This window comes from Citrus sinensis, chromosome 5 (genome assembly GCF_022201045.2).
Source record: "Citrus sinensis cultivar Valencia sweet orange chromosome 5, DVS_A1.0, whole genome shotgun sequence".
Lineage (NCBI taxonomy): Eukaryota > Viridiplantae > Streptophyta > Magnoliopsida > Sapindales > Rutaceae > Citrus > Citrus sinensis.
In genome coordinates, this window is record NC_068560.1 from 91,122 (window position 1) to 112,170 (window position 21,049).

General features: G+C 35.2%; 2 protein-coding genes across 3 annotated transcripts; one reads left to right on the forward strand and one right to left on the reverse strand.

Moving 5' to 3' along the window:
• Positions 1–14,052: 14,052 nt before the first annotated feature.
• On the forward strand, positions 14,053–17,038 carry LOC102626162 (uncharacterized). Of its 2 annotated transcripts, none has more exons than XM_006470712.3 (5): positions 14,053–14,333; positions 14,960–15,211; positions 15,748–15,984; positions 16,075–16,292; positions 16,448–17,038. In XM_006470712.3, the coding sequence occupies exons 2-5, from the start codon at positions 14,960–14,962 to the stop codon at positions 16,713–16,715; spliced, it is 975 nt and encodes a 324-aa protein (XP_006470775.1). In that variant the 5' UTR covers positions 14,053–14,333; the 3' UTR covers positions 16,716–17,038. The 2 variants fall into 2 exon arrangements, with proteins under 2 accessions (XP_006470775.1, XP_015383376.1); XM_015527890.3 differs by lacking the exon at positions 14,053–14,333 and adding an exon at positions 14,371–14,705.
• LOC102625873 (MLO-like protein 13) lies at positions 16,901–20,721 on the reverse strand. The gene is made up of 13 exons (XM_006470711.4): positions 20,388–20,721; positions 19,882–19,939; positions 19,352–19,557; positions 18,929–19,045; positions 18,706–18,763; positions 18,538–18,632; positions 18,386–18,460; positions 18,186–18,274; positions 18,059–18,108; positions 17,926–17,966; positions 17,633–17,842; positions 17,468–17,535; positions 16,901–17,376 (listed from the first exon to the last, which is right to left on the reverse strand). Exons 1-13 carry the CDS (start codon positions 20,511–20,513, stop codon positions 17,070–17,072), a joined length of 1,500 nt encoding a protein of 499 aa, XP_006470774.2. The 5' UTR covers positions 20,514–20,721; the 3' UTR covers positions 16,901–17,069.
• Positions 20,722–21,049: the final 328 nt, after the last annotated feature.

Sequence of the window (21,049 nt, forward strand, 5' to 3'; positions counted from 1 at the left end):
TGAGCAAAACAGTCATTATAGATTTAATGGTACGAAGGCAAGAGGGATCATGGTGCCCCGTTCTACAACGTATGCACAATTTATAGAAAAAGTATCTCGGGTTATTTGTATTGATATTTCTGAATTTGACATTGAAATGAAGTTCAAGCTTAAAACATTCGATCCAATGCCGCCCGTCCCAATTATGAATGATGATGATGTAGAGTATTTTCTAGAGGAAACAATTAGTGGAGCTGAGTTGAAGATTCCTCTTTGCATTACCTACCAAAGAAAACTGATTTTGGTGACCTCATGTGGACCCTAATTTTGGGCCAAATAGCTGTCTAGAAGAACCTGTTGAGCCATATGTCGAAGGTGAAGGTTTAAGACCAAACAATTTTGTTGCTGAAGATCAGTCAATATTCTAATTTATTCCTGAAACACAACCCAATGATAGAAAAATGTCAAATGAGGAAAATGTGAATGTTATTGTTCATGATGATGTTGATGGGATAACAGTTAGTGATCCAACACTGGGGAATGTAGCACATTCCAATAATAGATATATGCCTAAAGTTAATTTGTTTGCATGCAGCAGTTCATTCGACACTGATAACTCGCATTCTAATACTATTAACTTGCCATCTATGGAAGTTGTTGGTGATAGTGATTGGTTAATGGGAAAAAAGGTTGTTTAGTTCGAAAGAAGAGTTGCAACAAGTGCTTTTTATGGAAGCTCTAAGGAAAAATTTTGAGTTTAAAACCTTCAAGTCAGGGAAGAATATTCTTGCTGTTAAGTGTGTTGACGATACTTGTAAGTGGCGACTTCGTGCTATGAAGTTTGGAAGTTTGAATATGTTTAAAATCACAAAGAATTATAGTGTCCATAGCTGTGCACTTGATGTCCGTAAGAGAGATCATCGTCATGCTTCATTTAAACTTATAGGACATAAGATTTGTCATAAGTTTGATGGTGCTTCATCCTCATATAGGCCTGGTGATATTAGAGAAGATTTTCAGAAACAGTTTGGGTATGAAATAAGTTATCACAAGGCATGAAAAGAAAGAGAATATGCAATGGAGAAAGTTAGAGGCACACCTGAGGATTCATTCAAGTTACTCCCTTTATACATGGAAATGTTAAAGAAGAAAAATTCGGGCATCTGCACGTTTCTTGAAGTTGACAATGCAAATAACTTTAAATATTTTTTTATGGCAATTGGGGGTTGTATACATGGATTTATTTCATCAATAAGGCCAGTCATTGCAATTGATGGCACGTTCTTGAAGGGAAAATTTAAAGGAACTTTGTTCATTGCGACAGCATTTGATGGTAACAATCAATTTTATCCTGTTGCATTTGGTGTTGGTGACAGTGAGAATGATGCATCATAGGGATGGTTTCTAATGAAGTTAAAAGTAGTAATAGGTGAAGTTCCTAATTTGGTTCATTTCTGATAGGCACCCAAGTATCCAAAAGAATGTTAACATCGCATTCCCAAATGCTGCATATGGTATTTGTACGCACCATTTAAAGCAAAACTTACGAGTTAAGTTTAAAAAAATCGAGGTGGGTGCAATTGTTGAACTAGCTGCAAAAGCTTATCGACCACAACATTTTAATTACTTTATGAATGAGATACAAAAGGTCGATAAAAGAGTTGTAAAATATCTTCAAGATGCAGGGTATGAGAAGTGGGCTCGTTCTCATTTTGATGGGTTGCGTTATAGTATTATGACAACAAACATAGCAGAATCCATGAATTCTGTTCTTAAAAACCCCCGACAATTGCCCATTCACAAGTTATTGGATTCTATCATTGATAAGTTACGGGAGTGGTTTTGTGATAGGCGAAAAGAGGCAGTTAATTGTCACACACGACTTACAAAATGGGCTGAAAATGAGTTGTTAACAAAATCTGAGAATTCCCGTACATATAAAGTGGTGCCCCTAAATATGTATGAGTTTATTGTTAAAGATGGTGATCTTAATGGTCATGTCAACATTCTTGACAAGACATGCAGTTGTCAGGAATTTCAACTCGATCAACTACCTTGTGAACATGCATTAGCTGTTTGTATGTATCGAGAAACATTGTCTGTATATGACATGTGTTCTCGTTACTATTCCAGTGAAGCATGGGTTGCAGCATACGCAGAAACAATATATCATATTGGCACAGAAGAAGAATGGGAGGTTTCAGAAGAAGTGCAAAGTAATGAGGTTTTGCCCGCTGTGGAAAAGCGGAAAAAGGGTCGGCCACAACAGATTAGGATACCATCACAAAGCGAAGAGAAGTTGTGCCGTAAGTGTGGTAGGTGTGGTTCTCGAGGACATAATCGACTAACTTGCAATGCACCAATCTCACTGTCTAACAATGAGCCCGTAGTTAGACCGAATGAAACATAAACAAGCACATGTACTACTATGAACCTTATATACTTGTTATTTTTTATTATTTTTATTTTTTTAATATCTTTCATATTTAGTGATAAATTTCTATCTTTTTGTTTCGCAGATGAATAAACGTGTTTGTGTGGCTTTCTAAGAATAAATATTGAAGGGAGGCGACCAGAGGCTTATAAAATATGGACCGAGTGTTTGGGTGGAATATGCCAAAAATTTATGATGAATGTTAAATGTTGAGTGTTAGAAAATGTATATTTATAAAGGAGAAAATCATCATTTTACACTTCAAGTTTTACTAACACCCTTACTTTTATGTATTTAACCTTCTTTTGATTTAATTCCGTGTGTTTTATTTTAATTAAGTATTTTATGTATTTTAGGGGCATCATAGTCATTTCATAATAAACGAGAGATCAGACGGCAAAACGGACATCACTTTTGAACTCAGGACGGTCGAAAACCTTAGGAGCAGCATAAAAGGAAAAATGACATTGTTCACATGTACGGTACTATTCATGTGTACGGTACTATCTACGTTACTGTTCACATAGACGGACGATGATGTGGCATTGACTGATGAGGTGTCACGATCCTGTTGGACTAAAATTCTTATGTACTGTTGATGGTGACGTGACAGCATATCAGTGGACCAAAAATCTCGCGTACGGTACATACATCACACAGGATTATTTTCAACCAAACCGCGTTACTGTTCAACCCGGGTCAAACCGTGTTACTGTTCATCTGCGTGGTCAAACCGCGTACTGTTGACTTATGACGTGGCGCAATCCTGAGCGTCCAAACTGTTTTTAATCCGATGGCCATGATTTACTCCATGTATTTATAAAAATGGGGCCTCCCCCCCTAATTTGATATCTCTGAATCCATTTTTGGACTCCATTTTCTGTAATTCCTTCTCCATCTTGTATTTTCTATGTATTTTAATAAATTTCCATTTTGCCCCTAGTTCAATTATGAGTAGCTAATTTTCTTTCAAGCTTGGGTTGAAGGTGAAGTCTCAACATGTGTCATGGGCTTTATTTGGTAAATTTATTTTCTTTTCCCCCCTAATTTTTGTGGATGATTTGACTTCTCGTCGACAAATAATAATAATCTTGTCTAGATACCGCCTTGGTTACACCGGCTCTCTAGTACAAGGTTATTATTATTTGGCACGATAAGTCCTTAGCACCATATTGATTAGAGTGTGGTTCATGAGGTGTGGATTCCCCCCTCATGATTTAATTGGTATTAATAAGGAATATTTAGCCAATGGTGCATGTTGATACGGATCCAGATACCCAAGTACGTCAATTTAATAGATTTTCACTTCAATTTATTCTCGTCATTTCAATTCCAATTTTAGAATTATTCTTGTCATTTCAATTCCAATTTTAGGATAATCTAAGCCACCTTCACCACAAAATCCAACCACCCATTTACAAAATTAATTCTATACAAAATTAAAATCCACCTCCTCGTGGGATCGACACTCGTCACCATTAGTCTATACTACAATAGATTCGTGCGCTTGGGAGTTCAACAAAATTTGCACAACATTAAACAACTTCTATTGTATTACGACTTATTTACGATTTCAATAACTATTGGATTTATGTTATTTGATAGGCAACCGGACTATAGTTAGTTTCATTTATTTCAAGTTTGATATGTTTAAAATCTATATTGATTGTGTCATCAATATAATGAATGATTGAAAAGAGTTTTTATTCTGTACACATACCCGAGTACAATCGTGTATTTTGGCTGTTACAGAACTGGTCATGTTTATTTCTAAATACTCGACTACAGTCGTGTATCTGTGCAAATACCCGACTGTCACAGAGAGCTTGTCATGTTTATTTCTAAATACCCAACTGCAGTCGTGTATCTGTGCAAAAACCCGACTGCAGTCGTATTTTCTTACAACGTATTCCCTGTGCATATATGGCAATCTTGTTATATCACATAGATTGTACAAACTATCTTATCTATCATTAATATAATTAACAAAGAAATAAAATATATTAATGATGTCAATTGTCTTTAATGACATCAAATATCAACAACATCCTCATCATAACTATTACAACTCATAGTCCAAAAAATGACACTACAAAGTTTTTTTCCATGAACTATGCCCAAATAATTTTACAGCCAAGGCTTGTCAAAATTATGTAATATGATCTTGTTGGCAATATGAATTGATATCAAGTCCATGGGCTAAGACCTCCAAGTACCGCAACAAAAATGCTCCACAATCACCACTAAAAAAATTCATATAAATCAATTGTTAAAAATTATCATTCTTATTATTATGTTCAAAACACATTATATATATAGTACATACCCTGATTGTTATTGCGGGATGTCACGCACTCGCACGATGGGCCAAGGAATTTTTGATATAACCTAACTACAGTCTAGATGTGTTTCGTGATATGCTATCTTTTGAAGTACTAGAGGTATCATGTCTGCAACAGGTAGCAATTGTCTCACCAAAACTGAATCCTTTGTTAAATCTATCATGGAGTCATAAATAGAAATCTTGCCCCCAAGTATATCGACCACACCAAGAACCCAATGATCATTCATGAATATTCGCAAATACACATACAGAATACAGACAATATTCTTAACAAGTAACGACAAATATATCTACGAAATGCGGTAACTGTTTTTATCTACTTGCAGTGCATATGATGTAAAACTTACAGTGGAAACATTTTTCCAAGGAGTGGCACAATCCAATTTTGTACCATTAGCATAATCAATGCAGTAACAATCCTTGTCTCACACCCTATCTGGGTCTCCCAAATACACCTTGTGTCTGTCCCTCAAATTATTCTAGAAATTTAACAATAATATATTAGCTATTATTGTTCTAAGAAGTTAAGGAGTAGGCTACAGAAAAATGACTATACCAGAAAATTACTGTCCATAATGGCACAAGCTTGTCCATTCCGAGTCGGAGCCTTGGACATTTCTTTCCTTAAGTAGTAGCAGCCAATGTCGATGTGCTGAACATAAAGTGTGAAATAAGTAAAAAAAATTACAAATATTTATCGTAATAATCACAACAAAATTTATGACTTACGAGATTAGACAGCCACATGTCCGGTGTATATAATTTACGGAAAAATTCACGGTTAACCTCCATAAGAGTCAAATCGATATATTTACTGCATATAATCGATTATAAAATTAGTAAAACTATTAAATAAACATACAGTATAATTATCTGGAGTTAAAAAAAAATTAATATCATAATATGAGATAACTCACGGCTCTTTTTTATCATTTTTTATGTCCATCCATCGCTACAGCTCCAATAACTCCTCCTGGAGTATAAGGGGACACACTTCGAAGCTCTTTGTCTCTTGAGGGTGCACCTCAACATCCGTTGTCTCTCGCGGCTTCTTTAAAGGATTAGTGTACGGTGTCCGTAAATAAGTGGAAGTTTTCATATCCTTTCTCTTCCGTAAATTGTACACCAATCTACAATCTTTTTCTTCCGTTGAGACGATAATAGGATCCCTCTCTGTACCATGAGAATCATCTGGCGTCATCATGTCTGTAGCCCTTTCTGTACTACAAATATTGACAAGCGTCTCCAAAGGTTGTTGCATAGGTGATTGACCCGATGCGACGTCCATGGGATCGTTAATAGGCTGTAGACATAACAACCAAATTGTTAGAGAATTAAATAAACATATATACTAAATGAAAAAATATTAATACTTTTATATATCAAACCTTAAAATCAACCCCCTGAGGTTCTGAGGTTGAAGACTTCTCAATTAACTGAATAAGCCTATTCAATTTATTGTCGATCACGTTAATATGATTGATTTTCCCCTCTATGTTATCAATCTTTGTGTCCATATTCTTTATGGTATTTTCCATCTTGGCAATATTTTCTTCAATGTTTTGGATGCAACAACCAAGATGATTAACCTTCTCCTCGAGAATAGAACCATCAAACGCACGGGAGGCATGTCGAGATGGACCACCCTGACATGTATAAAAAATTTCAAAATATTATATTAGCCTTGATGTAGTCGTGTACAGTCGTGTAAGGTATTCATTACACGACCACAGTCGAGTGAAGTATTTATTACCCAACTGTGGTCGTGTACAGTATAAAATGAAGTAGTGTAGCAAAAATATTGAAGCAAATATATATTTTTGAGGACTGAGAAATAAAAATAAAAATAACCATAAACTAAAATCATTTGACTCAATAGAAAATGAAACAAATATTACAACAACAAAGCAATGAAATCAAAAGTTCCAAAGTCGATGCTCACAAATAGGTTGCAACTTAGTATTTTTTTTACTAAGTAATGAACTTATTGGATAATAAATAAGTTAGTATCGCAGTATTTTGTTACTTACTCCCTTCATAACAGATATGCATAAATAGGTAAACAATTTATAGCATAATTTACAGCATAATTTAATAGAACAGTGACTTACCTTTTTTTTGTGACCTCAGCTGGTATTGATGCTGATTCATTTAAATGTTCTGGAGGCAATGTTCTTGGAGCACTGGAGGTGGGTGCACCATCTGAATCACTATCATCAAGAAAACCATCAAAACTATTTAACTCACTATCATGTGATTCATTATCTTCATGTGAAGGATTTTCCTCTGGATGACTATCTGACTCAATAGCATTATCATTCTCTTCACCGATCTCTTGAAGCCACTCATCTTCACTAAAATAACTCATGTAATGCTTATTTGCCTCGACATCTCCGGTAGCATGTAATTTTTCTATGAAAACCATCCTGGAGGCTTTTTTTATTCAATATCTTCATTTGAATCTCTTCAAACTCTTTAGGCTTTGTTGATTTCCATCTCAAAATCCTTGGAAATAAATCACCATAACGCTTTGCACATTTATCACCGATGACGGAAACAGCTTCATATGCCCACACCTATATAATCAATGACACATTTATTTTCAGCAAAAAAAATTGGTAAATTATAAATAGAAAGATGATGCTGACAACTATCACTGGTATAATATGAATACTATCATGGATTGAAATTAAGGAAGAAGTAGCTTATTGAAGCAATATATGAAAAATAACTTAAATATTCTCAGATTGGGAACAAGAAAATTTTTAGGCAAAAAATGATTGAAGTAAAATAAAGAGCACTTATTCAACAACTCAATAAGCGATTAATAAATTAGTTTAGTTTTGTTACCATAAAAGCATGGGGGAAACCATGCACACTGCTTCTTAGGCTTCGCCACACGCTGTGCAACGCCTTTTCTCAAACTATCAATGGTCATCTTGAAAGAAATGCGTCCCCAGGGAAATTCATTAAACTCGGTAAAATTGTCCACAAGGAGTATATTAGTTTCATTTATATAATTTATATTCTCCTTTCCAAGTAACATGGACTCAACAAAATACAACATGGCCAGCTTGACCATTTTCATGTCATCATTTGACTTAGCCCGCAAGAACTTTGTACGAAGTTCTTTTATTGTGATTGCACAATTTCCATCTAGGAACTCATTAACTATTCTGTAATCATCATCATTATTTTTAGTATCGGGCTCATACGATGAACTGCAATCTAAGCCTGTCACCAAAGCAAACTCCTCCAATGAAAATCGAATATTTTTTCGTCCAATCCTAAACCACATTACATTTTCATCTGATTTCACTTCTCTCAATAATATGTTGTGGAGTAACTGAGCAGAAAACTTTAACTCTTTCACATCCAAAAAATGATCGAAACAAGAACGCCTGAAAATATTTTTCTGTGCCTCAGAGAGTCTATCTTTAATGTCCTTCACTGCCTCTAGTGATGATCGGTTTGAAATCTTTGCTTTGAAGTATTCAGATTCCTTGATCTTCGGTTCCATCTGCATAAATACAAAAACAATTATCAATCAATATATAAAATGATTAAAAAGTTGCATAATAATATATTTTAAACCAATCATAAAAATTACACGACATACCAATCGAGTAAATCATTCATTACACGACTACAGTCGAGTAAAACATGCATTGATCTACAGTCTACTATATAAACCATAGATTTTTTATAACATTGGAAATAAAGTGTTCATACCCTACGCATGTCCAGTGAAGAATTCTTTACAAACTACAGTCCAGTAAAGAACTAATTATGCGAATATAGTGGAGTAAAGTGTTCATACCCAACTACTGTCGAGTAAAGTATTCATCACACAACAACAGCCGTGTAAATAATTCTTTACTCGACAGCATTTGTGTATGAAATTCTTTACTCGACAGGTAAAGAAATTCTTTACACGACAACAGTTGTGTAAAGAATTCTTTACACGACTTCGGGGTAGAAGTCAGGTAAATAAATGCTTTACACAACTGCATTGGAGAATTCTTTACACGACTCCAGGGTAAAAGTCAGGTAAAGAAATTCTTTACACAACTGCATTGGAGGCTAGATTATAATAATAACTAAAAAAAGGAAATTGAGCTGCAAATCACAACCATAGACTACACATAGTATAATACAATTAATTGAACGAAATCAATAAAAAAAATATAAACAAATTAATTGGTGAGATGTATCAACAGTGAACTGTTCAGTTTGTGTACTAAATTCACATTTGAAATTTATGAATGTAATTTTGTAAACTTAATGACGAGATGTATCAACAATGAACTGTTCAGCTCCTGAATCAACTTTAATTATGGCTATTTTATGTGATTTCAGCATTGAAGTATTTGCAGGTACTATACAGAGGCATTATAGTTCCCAATCAAGAATATGGAATTTGTCTCGACAACTTGAATAACAAATCTCCGTACTTCCCAGTTTCAAAGTACTGGTAACAGAAACACATTTTGGCAGTAACACATTTTTCCAGTTTTTCCATAGTTCTCATCACCTTGTGACAAATTTGTAAACCACAAGTTATTCCTCTTTTTCTCTTTCCTAATCTAACATTATTAATCAAATAAAATGTAATGAATTTGTTCAATGACTTTATCACAGCTTCATGAACTAATTTCAAGACAACTCCTAGTCTAGAAGTTCACGAAAAATGTAAAATATCTCTTCTGCAATGTTAAAAATTTGTTTACTGTTGAGCTATTGAAAAGCTACTCCTGAATTCTGGAGTATGCCAGAGCAATCATTTTCAAGATGAATATACAACTCCTCATGGATGGAAAGCAAAATCCTAGTCCCACCTAACATTTCCACAGATATTAAATTGATAAATTACCTTCAAAGCACAAGGGTTACAGTCAATTTCTCGTTTGACTTGTTTTGCCGCGTTTCGACGAGAGTGTAGAAGAGTTGTTGTAAAATGGCAGGGATTTGTAAAATGGAGGACGAGACGCTGAAGGAGAGTGGGGGAATTGCAGCTACTGGTTTGCACAGAAGCGGCGTCGTTTTACTTGTTTTGTTGCGTTTCGGCTAGAGTGTGTAGAAGAATTGTTGTAAAATTGCAGGGATTTGTAAAATGGAGGAGGAGATATCCAGAAGAACGGGCTGAAGGAGACGCTGCTCATGAGAGAGAATTGGGGGTTTTGTTACACGATTGGTTGTGGTAGCTTGGTTGATTTAGGTTTTTCATTAGGGTAATTTCGTAACTGCACGTTAGAAAAGGCATATACAGGGAATTTTTTAGTATGGGGGTGTTTTTAGATAAATACCCTATTTTTAGGGTATACCACAGACCAATCCCTGGCGTTGAATTCGTCAATCACGACCAGCATACATAACGTCCAAATTTCCCCAATTCATACAAACTGAATTCGGTCAAAACAGATAAAAGTGAAGTTGTTGTTGAGTATAACCAAGTTGGAGGGTTTGGGTTTGATTTGCGACAAGGGAAGAGAATTGTTTGGTTTGAGAGAAATTGGGAAAAGAAACGAAAATGGAAGAAAAATTTGGAGCTGGGAGAGACACGAAATATTAATGATCCTATAGTTGAAACTGCGCTCATCAGTTGGATATTGTTTTAGGTTAGTAGTTTTATCATTATTTATACTTCATTTTTGCAAGTGAATGACTTTATTAGTTGATTGTTTCTTAATTTATAAGAAAATTGAAATATGACTTTGCTGTAATTATGTATGAGCTTACAGTCATTTAGGGGGTGTTTGGTACCCCTCATTACACGGGATTGCATTGCATTAGCAATGCAGCCCCATGTTTGGGGTACCAAATAATGCACCCTAATGCAGCCATTGGGTGCATTAGCTAAACCTGACATGTAGTCGAGTTTAGCTAATGTGTCCAGTTACCGCATTAGCTTTAACTTCCTTTTATTTTTTTTTACTTTGTAATAATAATAAATGAATATAATTTTTAATTTAATATTATATTATATTATTTTTACATTATAATTTTAATATAAATTAATAAATTTATTGTAACATCATATATGGTATTAGGATTGCTTCATCGTTCATCTTAAGAGTAAGAAGCAGTTGCTGCAATAAATTGGGCATGCGTTTTGTAACTTCAAGTACATGTTGGCAAGAAAAGTACATTGTGCCATTCCCACGAGACTGGAAGAGACTATACAAACCTCCAATTAATTATCCCCAAATCAAGAAAACTGTTTGGATAAAGTTTGTCGATCAGCGTTTATCAGATGCCTTTCAAGTTAGTATCTTCGACATACGCTATATGTTTGACTTAATGTTTTCTTACTTGTTAACATTTGTTGGACATATACAAATAAACACCTTTAGATTCATATGAAATTATTCAGAAAGTTAGTTGTGTTAATAAGGAGAAAAGAGCCTCCAACAATGTTTTTCGATACCTACAAACAGTTAATGCATGTTCACAAGGTAGTTGATCGAGTTGAAATTCCCGACAACTTCATGTCTTCTCAAGAATGTTGACATGACCATCAAGGTCACCATCTCTAATAATAAACTCATACATATTTAGTGCACCATTTTATATCTACGGGAATTCTCTAATTTTTTTAACAACTCATTTTCAACCCATTTTGTAAGTTGTGTGTGACAATTAACTGCCTCTTCTCGCTTATCACAAAACCACTCCCTTAACTTATCAATGATCGAATCCAATAACTTATGAATGGGCAATTGTCGGGTGTTTTTAAGAATAGAATTCATGGATTCTATTATGTTTGTTGTCATAATATTGTAACGCAACCCATCAAAATGAGAACGAGCCCACTTCTCATACCCCGCATCCTGAAGATATTTTACAACTCTTTCATCGACCTTTTCTATCTCATTCATAAAGTAATGAAAATGTTGTGGTCGATAAGCCTTTGCAGCTAGTTCAACGATTGCATATACCTCAATTTCTTTAAACTTAGCTCGTAAGTTTTGCTTTAAGTGGTGCGTACAAATACCATATGCAGCATCTGGGAATGCGATGTTAACATTTTTCTTGCTACTTGGGTGCCGGTCAGAAATGAAAACTAAATTAGCAACTTCACATATTGGTTCCTTTAACTTCATTAGAAATCACCCCCATGATGCATCATTCTCACAGTCACTAATACAAAATGCAACAGGATAAAGTTGATTGTTACCATCAAGTGCTGTCGCAATGAACAAAATTCCTTTAAATTTTCCCTTAAAGAACATGTCATCAACTACAATGACTGACTTTATTGATGAAATAAATCTATATATACAACCCGCAATTGCCATAAAGAGATATTTAAACGTGTGGGTGCCGGGTTTTTCTTCTTTAACGTTTCTATGTATGCAGGGAGTAACTTGACTGAATTCTCTTTCTTTCCATGCCTTATGGTAACATATTTCAAACCCAAACTGTTTCTGAAAATCTTTTTTGATATCACCAAGCCTATATGAGGATGAAGCACCATCAAACTTATGATAAATCTTTTGTCCGATAAGCTTAAATGAGGCATGACGATAATCTCTCTTACGGACATCAAGCGCACAACTATGGACACTATAGTACTTTGTGATTTGAAACATATTCGAACTTCCAAACTTGATAGCACGAAGTCGCCACATACAAGTATCATCAATACACCTAACAAAAAATATATTCTTCCCTGACTTGAAGGTTTTAAACTCAAAATTTTTTCTCAAAACTTCCATAGAAAGCACTTCTTGCAACTCCTCTTTTGAACTGGACAACTTTTTCCCTATTAACCCATCACTATCACCAACAACTCCCATGGATGGTAAGTTATTACCATTAGAATGTGAGTTGTCATTGTCGAATGAACTGCTGCATGCAAACAAATTAACTTTAGGCATATATCTATTATTGTGGGGCAGAAAACTCATATTGCAAGGTATTACATTCTCCACTGTTGGATCACTAATTGTTATCCCATCAAAATCATCATGAACAATAACATTCACATTTTCTTCAACAACAAAATTGTTTGGGCTTAAATCTTCTCCTTTTACATGTGGCTCAACAGGTTCTTGTGGACAGTTATCTGGCCCGTAATTAAGGTCAACATCAATAATAGGGGTCACAAAAATTTGTTTTCTCTTGTAGGTAACGCAAAGAAGAATCTTCAACTCAGCTCCACTAATTGTTTCCTCTAGAAAATAGTCTACATCATCATCATTCATAATTAGGATGGGCGGCATTGGATCGAATGTTTTGAGCTTGAACTTCATTTCAATATCAAATTAAAAAATATTAATGCAAATAACCCGAGATACTCTTTCTATCAATTGTGCATACGTTGTAGAATGGGGCACCATGATCCTTTTTTCTTACGTACCATTAAATCTATAATGGCCGTTTTGCTCAATTCATTCACCAAAAAGCATAATAGACACAGATACTGAAGTTATTTCCTACAATAATACGACAAATGATTATACAACAAATACAAAAAAAAATCAAACAAGGTATATAACGAAGTGTGGAATTGTTCGCCTATTCACACGACTGTTGTCGTGCAATTGTTAGTTTACACGACAATAGTTGTGTAACTTGCTAAAATACACAACTATAGTCCAATAAACAGTCAGATGATATATTTAGTAAAAAAATATAATCTTTATACTAACATAATGTTAGGTATCATAACAACTAGTATATCTTTTTAATCTTGCACGACTGTTGTCGTGTAATTCACACATACGCGACAAAATTCGTGTAAGTTGAAAAAATACATGACTCAGTAAACAGTCAGATGACATATTTTTTTGCTAAAAATTATTTTTTTTGCACTGATAAAATGCTAGGATCTCATAACAGTTGAAACATTTTACATAAATGCATAATTATAGTATGTAAGTTCATACGTGCTCGATAGTAGTCGTGTAACTTATTAAAACACACTACTATAGTCCAGTAATAGTAAAATAATATATTTAGTGAAATAAATTATATTTTTTGTACCAATAGCTAACTTTTCCATATGTGATTTTTTTCACCAAAATGTGAAGCCAAATATTTGCAACACCCTAAGAATTATTAGTTTTAAAATTTTGATGCCCTCACCTCACATCAGGAATAAATCATTGACAATAAAAATAAATTTGTTGACTAGAAAATGCATTGATTTGACTTTCTAGATTTTTCTTTTTTTGACCAGAATTTTCTTTTTCCGCATGGGACTGTATTAAAAAAATGAAAAAAAGAGGAAAAAGAAAAAAAAAAAAAAAAGAAAATAGAAACAGATGTTTCCTTCTAGAAAAAGGAATATGATTTGAATGAGTGCTGTGCTGGCGTGGAGCACAGAGAGTCCGAGCGAGGGGAGAGGAGGCATTGGGCAATGCTTTTGGTGTAAGGTCAGTCTAAACGGTAGCCCCCGTGGCCGTTAGGTGGTGGGCGTTTTAATTTAATTTAAAGTTTTGAAAAAGTTTAGGTAATCGTATCGAATTCACCAACCATAACCACCCACCCATCCGTTGAAGTCTCTTATCTCTTATCTCTATCGTCGGCTTGCTGGCGGCATCTCCCGCGGCCTCAAACTAAGAGCAAGAGGTAAAGTGTTTTTATTCTTTTGATCTAATTCAATCAAAATTCTATCTGAAGCTCTTGCAATTCTTAGTTTTTAATTTTTACTTTTTCCTTTTTTGTTTCAGTTCTTGCCAACTAATTACAAACCCGATTCATTGAATTAGGAAGCAACCTACTTAATTTTATTCTATTATCTAACTAGTAGATAAAATATATGAGCCTCAACCCTTTTTATGCTTTGCATAGAAACCAAAAGAAACACCTTTTTGAGTTAAGTTTGTAGGAATTTTAGCTTTAAACCGATACAACACTATTTTAGTGTTTCTTTTTTTGTTTCTACACCCATTAAATGAACTCTTCTACTTCTTTTGGGGTTTCTTGAAACTGTAAACCACTGTAAGTTTTTTTTTTTCTCCCTCTTCTTTTTGGGCGAGATTTTGGGAGAGCTAGGTTTCTGGCTTTTCAAGCCTCATCTGGGTTTCATTTTTCAACTATTTTTGTCATATCACACTTTGACTAGTCGATTTGACAACGGTTTTTACATGTGCTGGTGTCAAGACATTTATTTTGTTATATGCTTGCATCAAGCCACTTGATTCTTAAAGTAGTAGTTTTTGTTTCATGCAACAACCTTCTGTGTCTTGATGCAGATGCCCAATTCATCCGAGGAGTTGGGGCTACACGGTGAGAACTCTGTGCAGCATGTTAAGGAAGACAGTGAATATGTTAGGCTGGTTATATCTGATGACCCAAGGCCTGCTGAAGGTGACACCTTACAACCTGAGCCAGAAACAAGGACTAAATCACTGATCCGCTGGATCAGAACCTTAGCACTATGCATTCTTCTTGTTATAATAATTCTCATTTTCCTCAAATGGGGAGTCCCTTTTCTTTTCGAGAAGGTACCTATTGTTAGTATATCTTGCTCTTACCATTGTATCGGTTTTCTTGTTTTCATTCACCATTCATGATTTTGTCATTAAACATTACTTCTATTTGTACATTACTTCTATTCGTAAATTGATGGATTTCAGGGTTGTTGGGACTTAGGGATGCACTGGATATTTGAAGTTGATAATTTCCTGATTGTCTAGCTAAATTCTTCGCATGGAAATATCTAAAAATTATGTATACATTCAAAACGAATTATTCTGTCGGAAACATAAAATGAGCACTTTCTTGAAGGAATTTTAAGTTGAAAAAACAAAAAATATTTATTATAAGGTTCTGTGAAATAGAATAGTAGACTCATTTTCTTTCCTTTGTCATATTGTGTGTGAACTTTTCAATTTTTTTGTTTAACTTAATGTGTTTTTTCAAGATCCTTCCAAGTTTATAGTTTGTGAAACATGGCACATCACATTCTGATTAGGGTGTCTTTGCCATATTTATGCCTGATATTAATTTTGATTCCGAAACTTTTATCAATTTATTGCAGGTTCTTTTCCCACTCATGCAATGGGAAGCTACAGCCTTTGGTCGTCCTGTTCTCGCCATAGTGCTCATCGCTTCTTTGGCCTTGTTCCCTGTATTTTTAATACCTTCTGGCCCTTCAATGTGGTTAGCTGGTATGATTTTTGGTTATGGACTGGGATTTGTGATAATTATGGTTGGTACAACTATTGGTATGGTCCTTCCCTATTGGGTTGGACTGCTGTTCCGTGACCGCATCCATGTAAGATTTTGATGGCTTTAACTGTGAATTAATTATTGTCTGCTTTTACAATTGAGTGTCCTTTATATGTGTCTTTGGTTGAGTGTGCAGCAATGGTTAAAGAGGTGGCCCCAGCAGGCGGCTATGCTTAGACTTGCAGCAGAAGGAAGCTGGCTCCATCAATTTCGAATGGTTGCTCTCTTTAGGGTTTCCCCATTTCCATACACAATTTTCAACTATGCAATTGTTGTTACAAGTATGAGATTTTGGCCCTATTTATGTGGGTCAGTTGCTGGAATGGTGCCAGAAGCTTTCATTTACATCTATAGGTCTGTTCACTGTTCTTGGGATTATTTTATGAAAAAAGGATCTTTTTCCTGAAAATATCCATGGGTTTAATTTGAGTTAGTCTTATTATGAAGTTGCTGACACAATTTTGTCTGCCGTGTGTCTTATTATGCAATCTGCTTTACTTTTGTTGCAGTGGTCGATTAATAAGGACATTAGCAGATGTGAAGTACGGGAACTATCACATGACTACTGTAGAGATTGTGTACAACATTATTTCCTTCATTATTGCAGTTCTTACCATTATTGCTTTTACCGTGTATGCAAAAAGAGCTTTGAAGGAGCTCGAAAGGGGAGAGGCCAATGGAGAAGAAACCTCTACTTCCACTGGTAGTGGTTTTGAAATGAATAAGCTTCCACTAGAAAGAACCAAGCACCCAACTTCCTCATCTTTTCCATTGTAGCTTGGGCAATGGACAGACTTAGTATCTGTAAAAAGTTAGGTATGTTAACAGGGGTATTAAAATCCTTGATGCTTGTTGTAATTTTTTTTTTTCTCTCTTCGTTTTCTTTGGGTGGTTTTAGGTCAAATCTATGTAACTGCAAAAATAGAAAACAGAAAAGAAAAAAGGTTGTGGTGCAAAGAAGGTTCACTGACCAAATGTTGTATCGTATTAGTTGGAAATGCTGAGTTTTGTAATTACATCTCATTGTACATTGAAACACAGTAAACTTTTTGTCTGCAAATGGAATCTTGGGATGAAATGCTGAGTTTGGTTACAAATAATGTTCTTGGAATTTGCACGAATGAGAAAAACTTACGGCACAGAAGAGAGCTTAGTTATGGATATTGTTGTTTCTTCAATAGGAAGCATTTCTTGAGCAACATGAGCATTTTCATTGGTTTCTTGGGTGGTCATCTTCATCAGCTGTGTTCCAGTGACATCTGAAATGGAGCCCTGCCTCTTGCTTGTTTCCCCCTTACTCTTTGAGCTTTCTAGCCAGACGTCTAAAGATGATTGTACAAAATCATCGAAAATCCCTTTCTTGAACTTTCCACCCATCTGGGTCACGATGGCATACAGAGGTAATGTGCTGTAACTGCAGAGAACCTGAACAATCGCACTGCATAATAAGCAAGAAATGTAACAACAATATCAGCAAACAAGCGTGTGTTCTATTAATAGTGTGAAGGAGAATGACTTCTGTGATTTACCCTATGATAAGTCGTGGGATGATGTAACCAAGTTTTTCCATAATGCATGATTGGAATCCGTATGTGCACTGCATTGACAGAAATTGAACAACTTGAGTGCGTTGATCAAGTACATAGATGCTTTGAAATTTATAGTCATTGGTGAATTAGACTTTGCTTACATACCCAAATCCAGACGACGAAAGCAATCTCAAATGAATTTTGAAATAAAATGAAGTGAATCAAGTTAAGAACAATGGCCGGGCGTTGAAACCAAAAGTATTCATCAGAAGGTTTCACTCGTCCTGCGTCTTGCCCCTGCCTTCTCTTTGGATCAACGTCCTGAGCTAAGCGGGTGATAATGTGTTCTAACTTAGCACCCACCAGAAGTAGAAGCTGTCACTCGATCCAACTCAAAAGTATTTGGTTACTGTCAAAAAGAACTTGATGAAAGGTAATGGAAAAGCATATTGACTTACAACTAATGGTAAAAAGGCCAACCAAAAGTATGTATGCCATCCTGCATTAATTGTAACACAATCAAGGGACTTGTTAGAAAGTCCATTACTATTTTCCATGGTTCAAGAAGAATCAGCACTAGATTGAGATTACCTTCAATATTCAGCAGCAAGAAGAGGACAAGAAATAGCCACAGGTACCACCTTAACATTTAGTTGATAAATTGTTAATAAAAATTCAATTGAGTGTTTCAAGGATCTGCCATGATTTTTGTGGTTACCTTATGCCAACAACCTTTCGGAAATCCCATTCAAGTGTCCTCATCATGTACTTGTGAAAATCAAAACTAGTGCTTGTAGGGCAATGAGCCTGCTTGAGAAAAGGGGGGGAAAAAAGCATGTCAAGAACTCGTACCATACACAGCAGCAAACTTTGAAATGGTTTAGGAAGTACTAGAGATAATTTCAGAGGAATTTAAACCATTATAAATCCTTGTCGAAGTGATATGTAATCTGACTTGGTCACAGAACCATAAAACTGTTTGAAGAATGATATCTGCAAATAAGACATTACAACTAAATGAGCAATTGTATCAACAGATGTGCTTTATAAGAAAGAACTTCGCCACTCACCAGCCAGCTTACAACAGCTGCCTTTCTCCAATATCCAATTGCACGTTTATTTAAAAACTCAAAGTGATGTTGTCTAGGAGTTTCCTTGGTTGGATCTGCAGCAAAATGAGGCACTTAAATCTGTTGTAGATAAATCGATCAATATGTTTTGGACTTTCAAATTCATACCTCTTTCTAACTGAGGTTGATTCCTTACAGAATCTTCCCAATGCTTCCATTGCCTTATCTGCATGACAGAAAAACTGAACGCTTCAAAATTTTGAGATTCAAAACCATGTGAAATTAGCTAATTCATCCATTTGCAAATTGTACTTTAAACCATTTTACATATTCTATTTCTGAAAAAAAACCCTCTAGTCTTAACAGATTATAGAAACACTGAATACATTACCTTCGCCCCTGCAAGAACCATTGTGGTGGCACAGAAGATCACATGTGTGACTGCTAATACAAAGATAAAAATGTGCAGCTGGTGTAATGCTTCCAGCGATAACAATGGAGTCTTCCCCTGAGTAAGGAAGGAGAAAGCCAAATTGTGATTGATGAATATCAAATAACCTTTCTTAAACGGAACACTACACCTCGTATGCAACTTTGCATCAATATGAATCATCTTTTCTCTTTTCATAGCCATCTTTATCCGTGTAAAATTAAAAAAGTAAAGACATTTAACCCATCGCTTTCGCTAGAAAAATTATTGTTTATATGCCAACGTATGAAAATGCACCTTGTTCATGTTCAACTTCCTTACTGGACAATGAAAAATCATTCATGTAGGAGGAGAATTTCTGAAAAGGAAAGCATATTAGCACACCTTTTTTGCACAATGTTCTGTGCTAGTGTCTTCGGACAAGAGCTGGCGTCGATTGTTTATAGTTCCCAGAGAAAATTTTTCATGTGAGACAGAGTTCATCTTGCAAGGAAGCATGTGGGAAGCAAGATAAGTTGGAATACACATGTGGCTTATCACATCTTGAAAAACCGTTAACAGAAGGGAAATGAACCCTAGAAGCATCAATTCTGTTTACAAGCATCAGCAACACATTGATTAGGCCTAAAAGCATCAATTCTATTTATAACAAGAACTGGATTTGCAGGGGTAAAAAATGCTTTTTCTCGTTTTCCCTTACCTGCAAGTATTCATTATCCAGGAAGTTCCTCAAATTTTATGTGGCATTACAGTAATCAAGGATTAAAATAAGGCAATACCATTGCCAATTTTTCCATTTCTTAACATTCTATTAATGCCTTTTATATGATCAGCAACATTGTTTCCAGAAAGATAAAAAAGGGCAAATAACTATGTATAGGAAGTAAAAAGAGAAAGAGACACCGGCGACAAACCCTCTTTTAATTTTTGCAAGGCTTCAAAGAGTGCGTCTTGCTTGTTTTTCTTCAGAAACTGAATTGTCAAAACAGAAGAAAAAACAAGAAAGAGAGCAAGTTCATTCAGGGAATTTCCATTATAAGATAGTAGTAAACATCTTCAAGAAAAGAGTTTCAGAAAAATAAAAATATCCTCATGAAAGATCAAGCCTACAGACTCTGGTTAGAACTGATGTCGAACAACAATAATTTAGATTACATAGGAGTTCACCAATTTGGCCTTCTCCCAAAAATAATGCAAAATCAATTCATGGATGAGAGAATCAGCTCTTTTAATAATTTATTTTCCTCGAAACATTCTCTATAGAGATTGTATATAAACTGGAAAATAAGCTCAATATAGACACACTCGGTGAAACTCGATGAGGTTATGGCATAGAGTTCGGCCATATGGAAGAAATACGGATGAGTGCATTCGGGATAAGCCTAAAGTTTCTCAAAATATGTAATGGCTGTCTGGGTACCTTTCCAAGTTCGTGAAGACCACGCTCGGCACAAAAGGATATGAGAACGATGACAAAACACACAACAGCAACCACCCATGTTGGTGTATGCTCCAGAGAGTTTGACGACGAAGACTCCTCTGCCATATCTTGAGACACTCGAGTTAATTTGGTAAAAGCTGAGTGTTACGGTGGCAATAGAATGCAAATGTTCCTTTCAGAAAAGATAAAAATATATATCTATCCTTTTAAGAATGTGAATAGATGGAAGGAATGGCTGCGACCTTTGGGGAGGCAAAGAATCAGCCTGTACCAAATATAAGGAAAAGAATGTAACTGACAGCGAGTAAAAGGTAGAAAGAATGAAGTAATGTGCAGGAGAAGTTGCCTTGTAACCGAAGCAAAGCAAAGCACAAAAATGTAATTTGGTGGTCATAGTACCGATTTGATATTTCCTGCTTTGTTAAGATTACAAAGAGGCATTTTGAATATTCAAATACAATTATCTAGACCTTTGTTGGGCTGACGGCAAAAGACTACCATACTGCTCGAAACAGACGCTAAGATTAGCGGATCTAAAGGGAAAAAAAATTTATCCAGCAAGAATGTAACTGAGAGAATTATGTGGAAATAGTTGTAATAGAATTCCAAATTGTTCCAAGAATACAAGCTTATGTCCTACA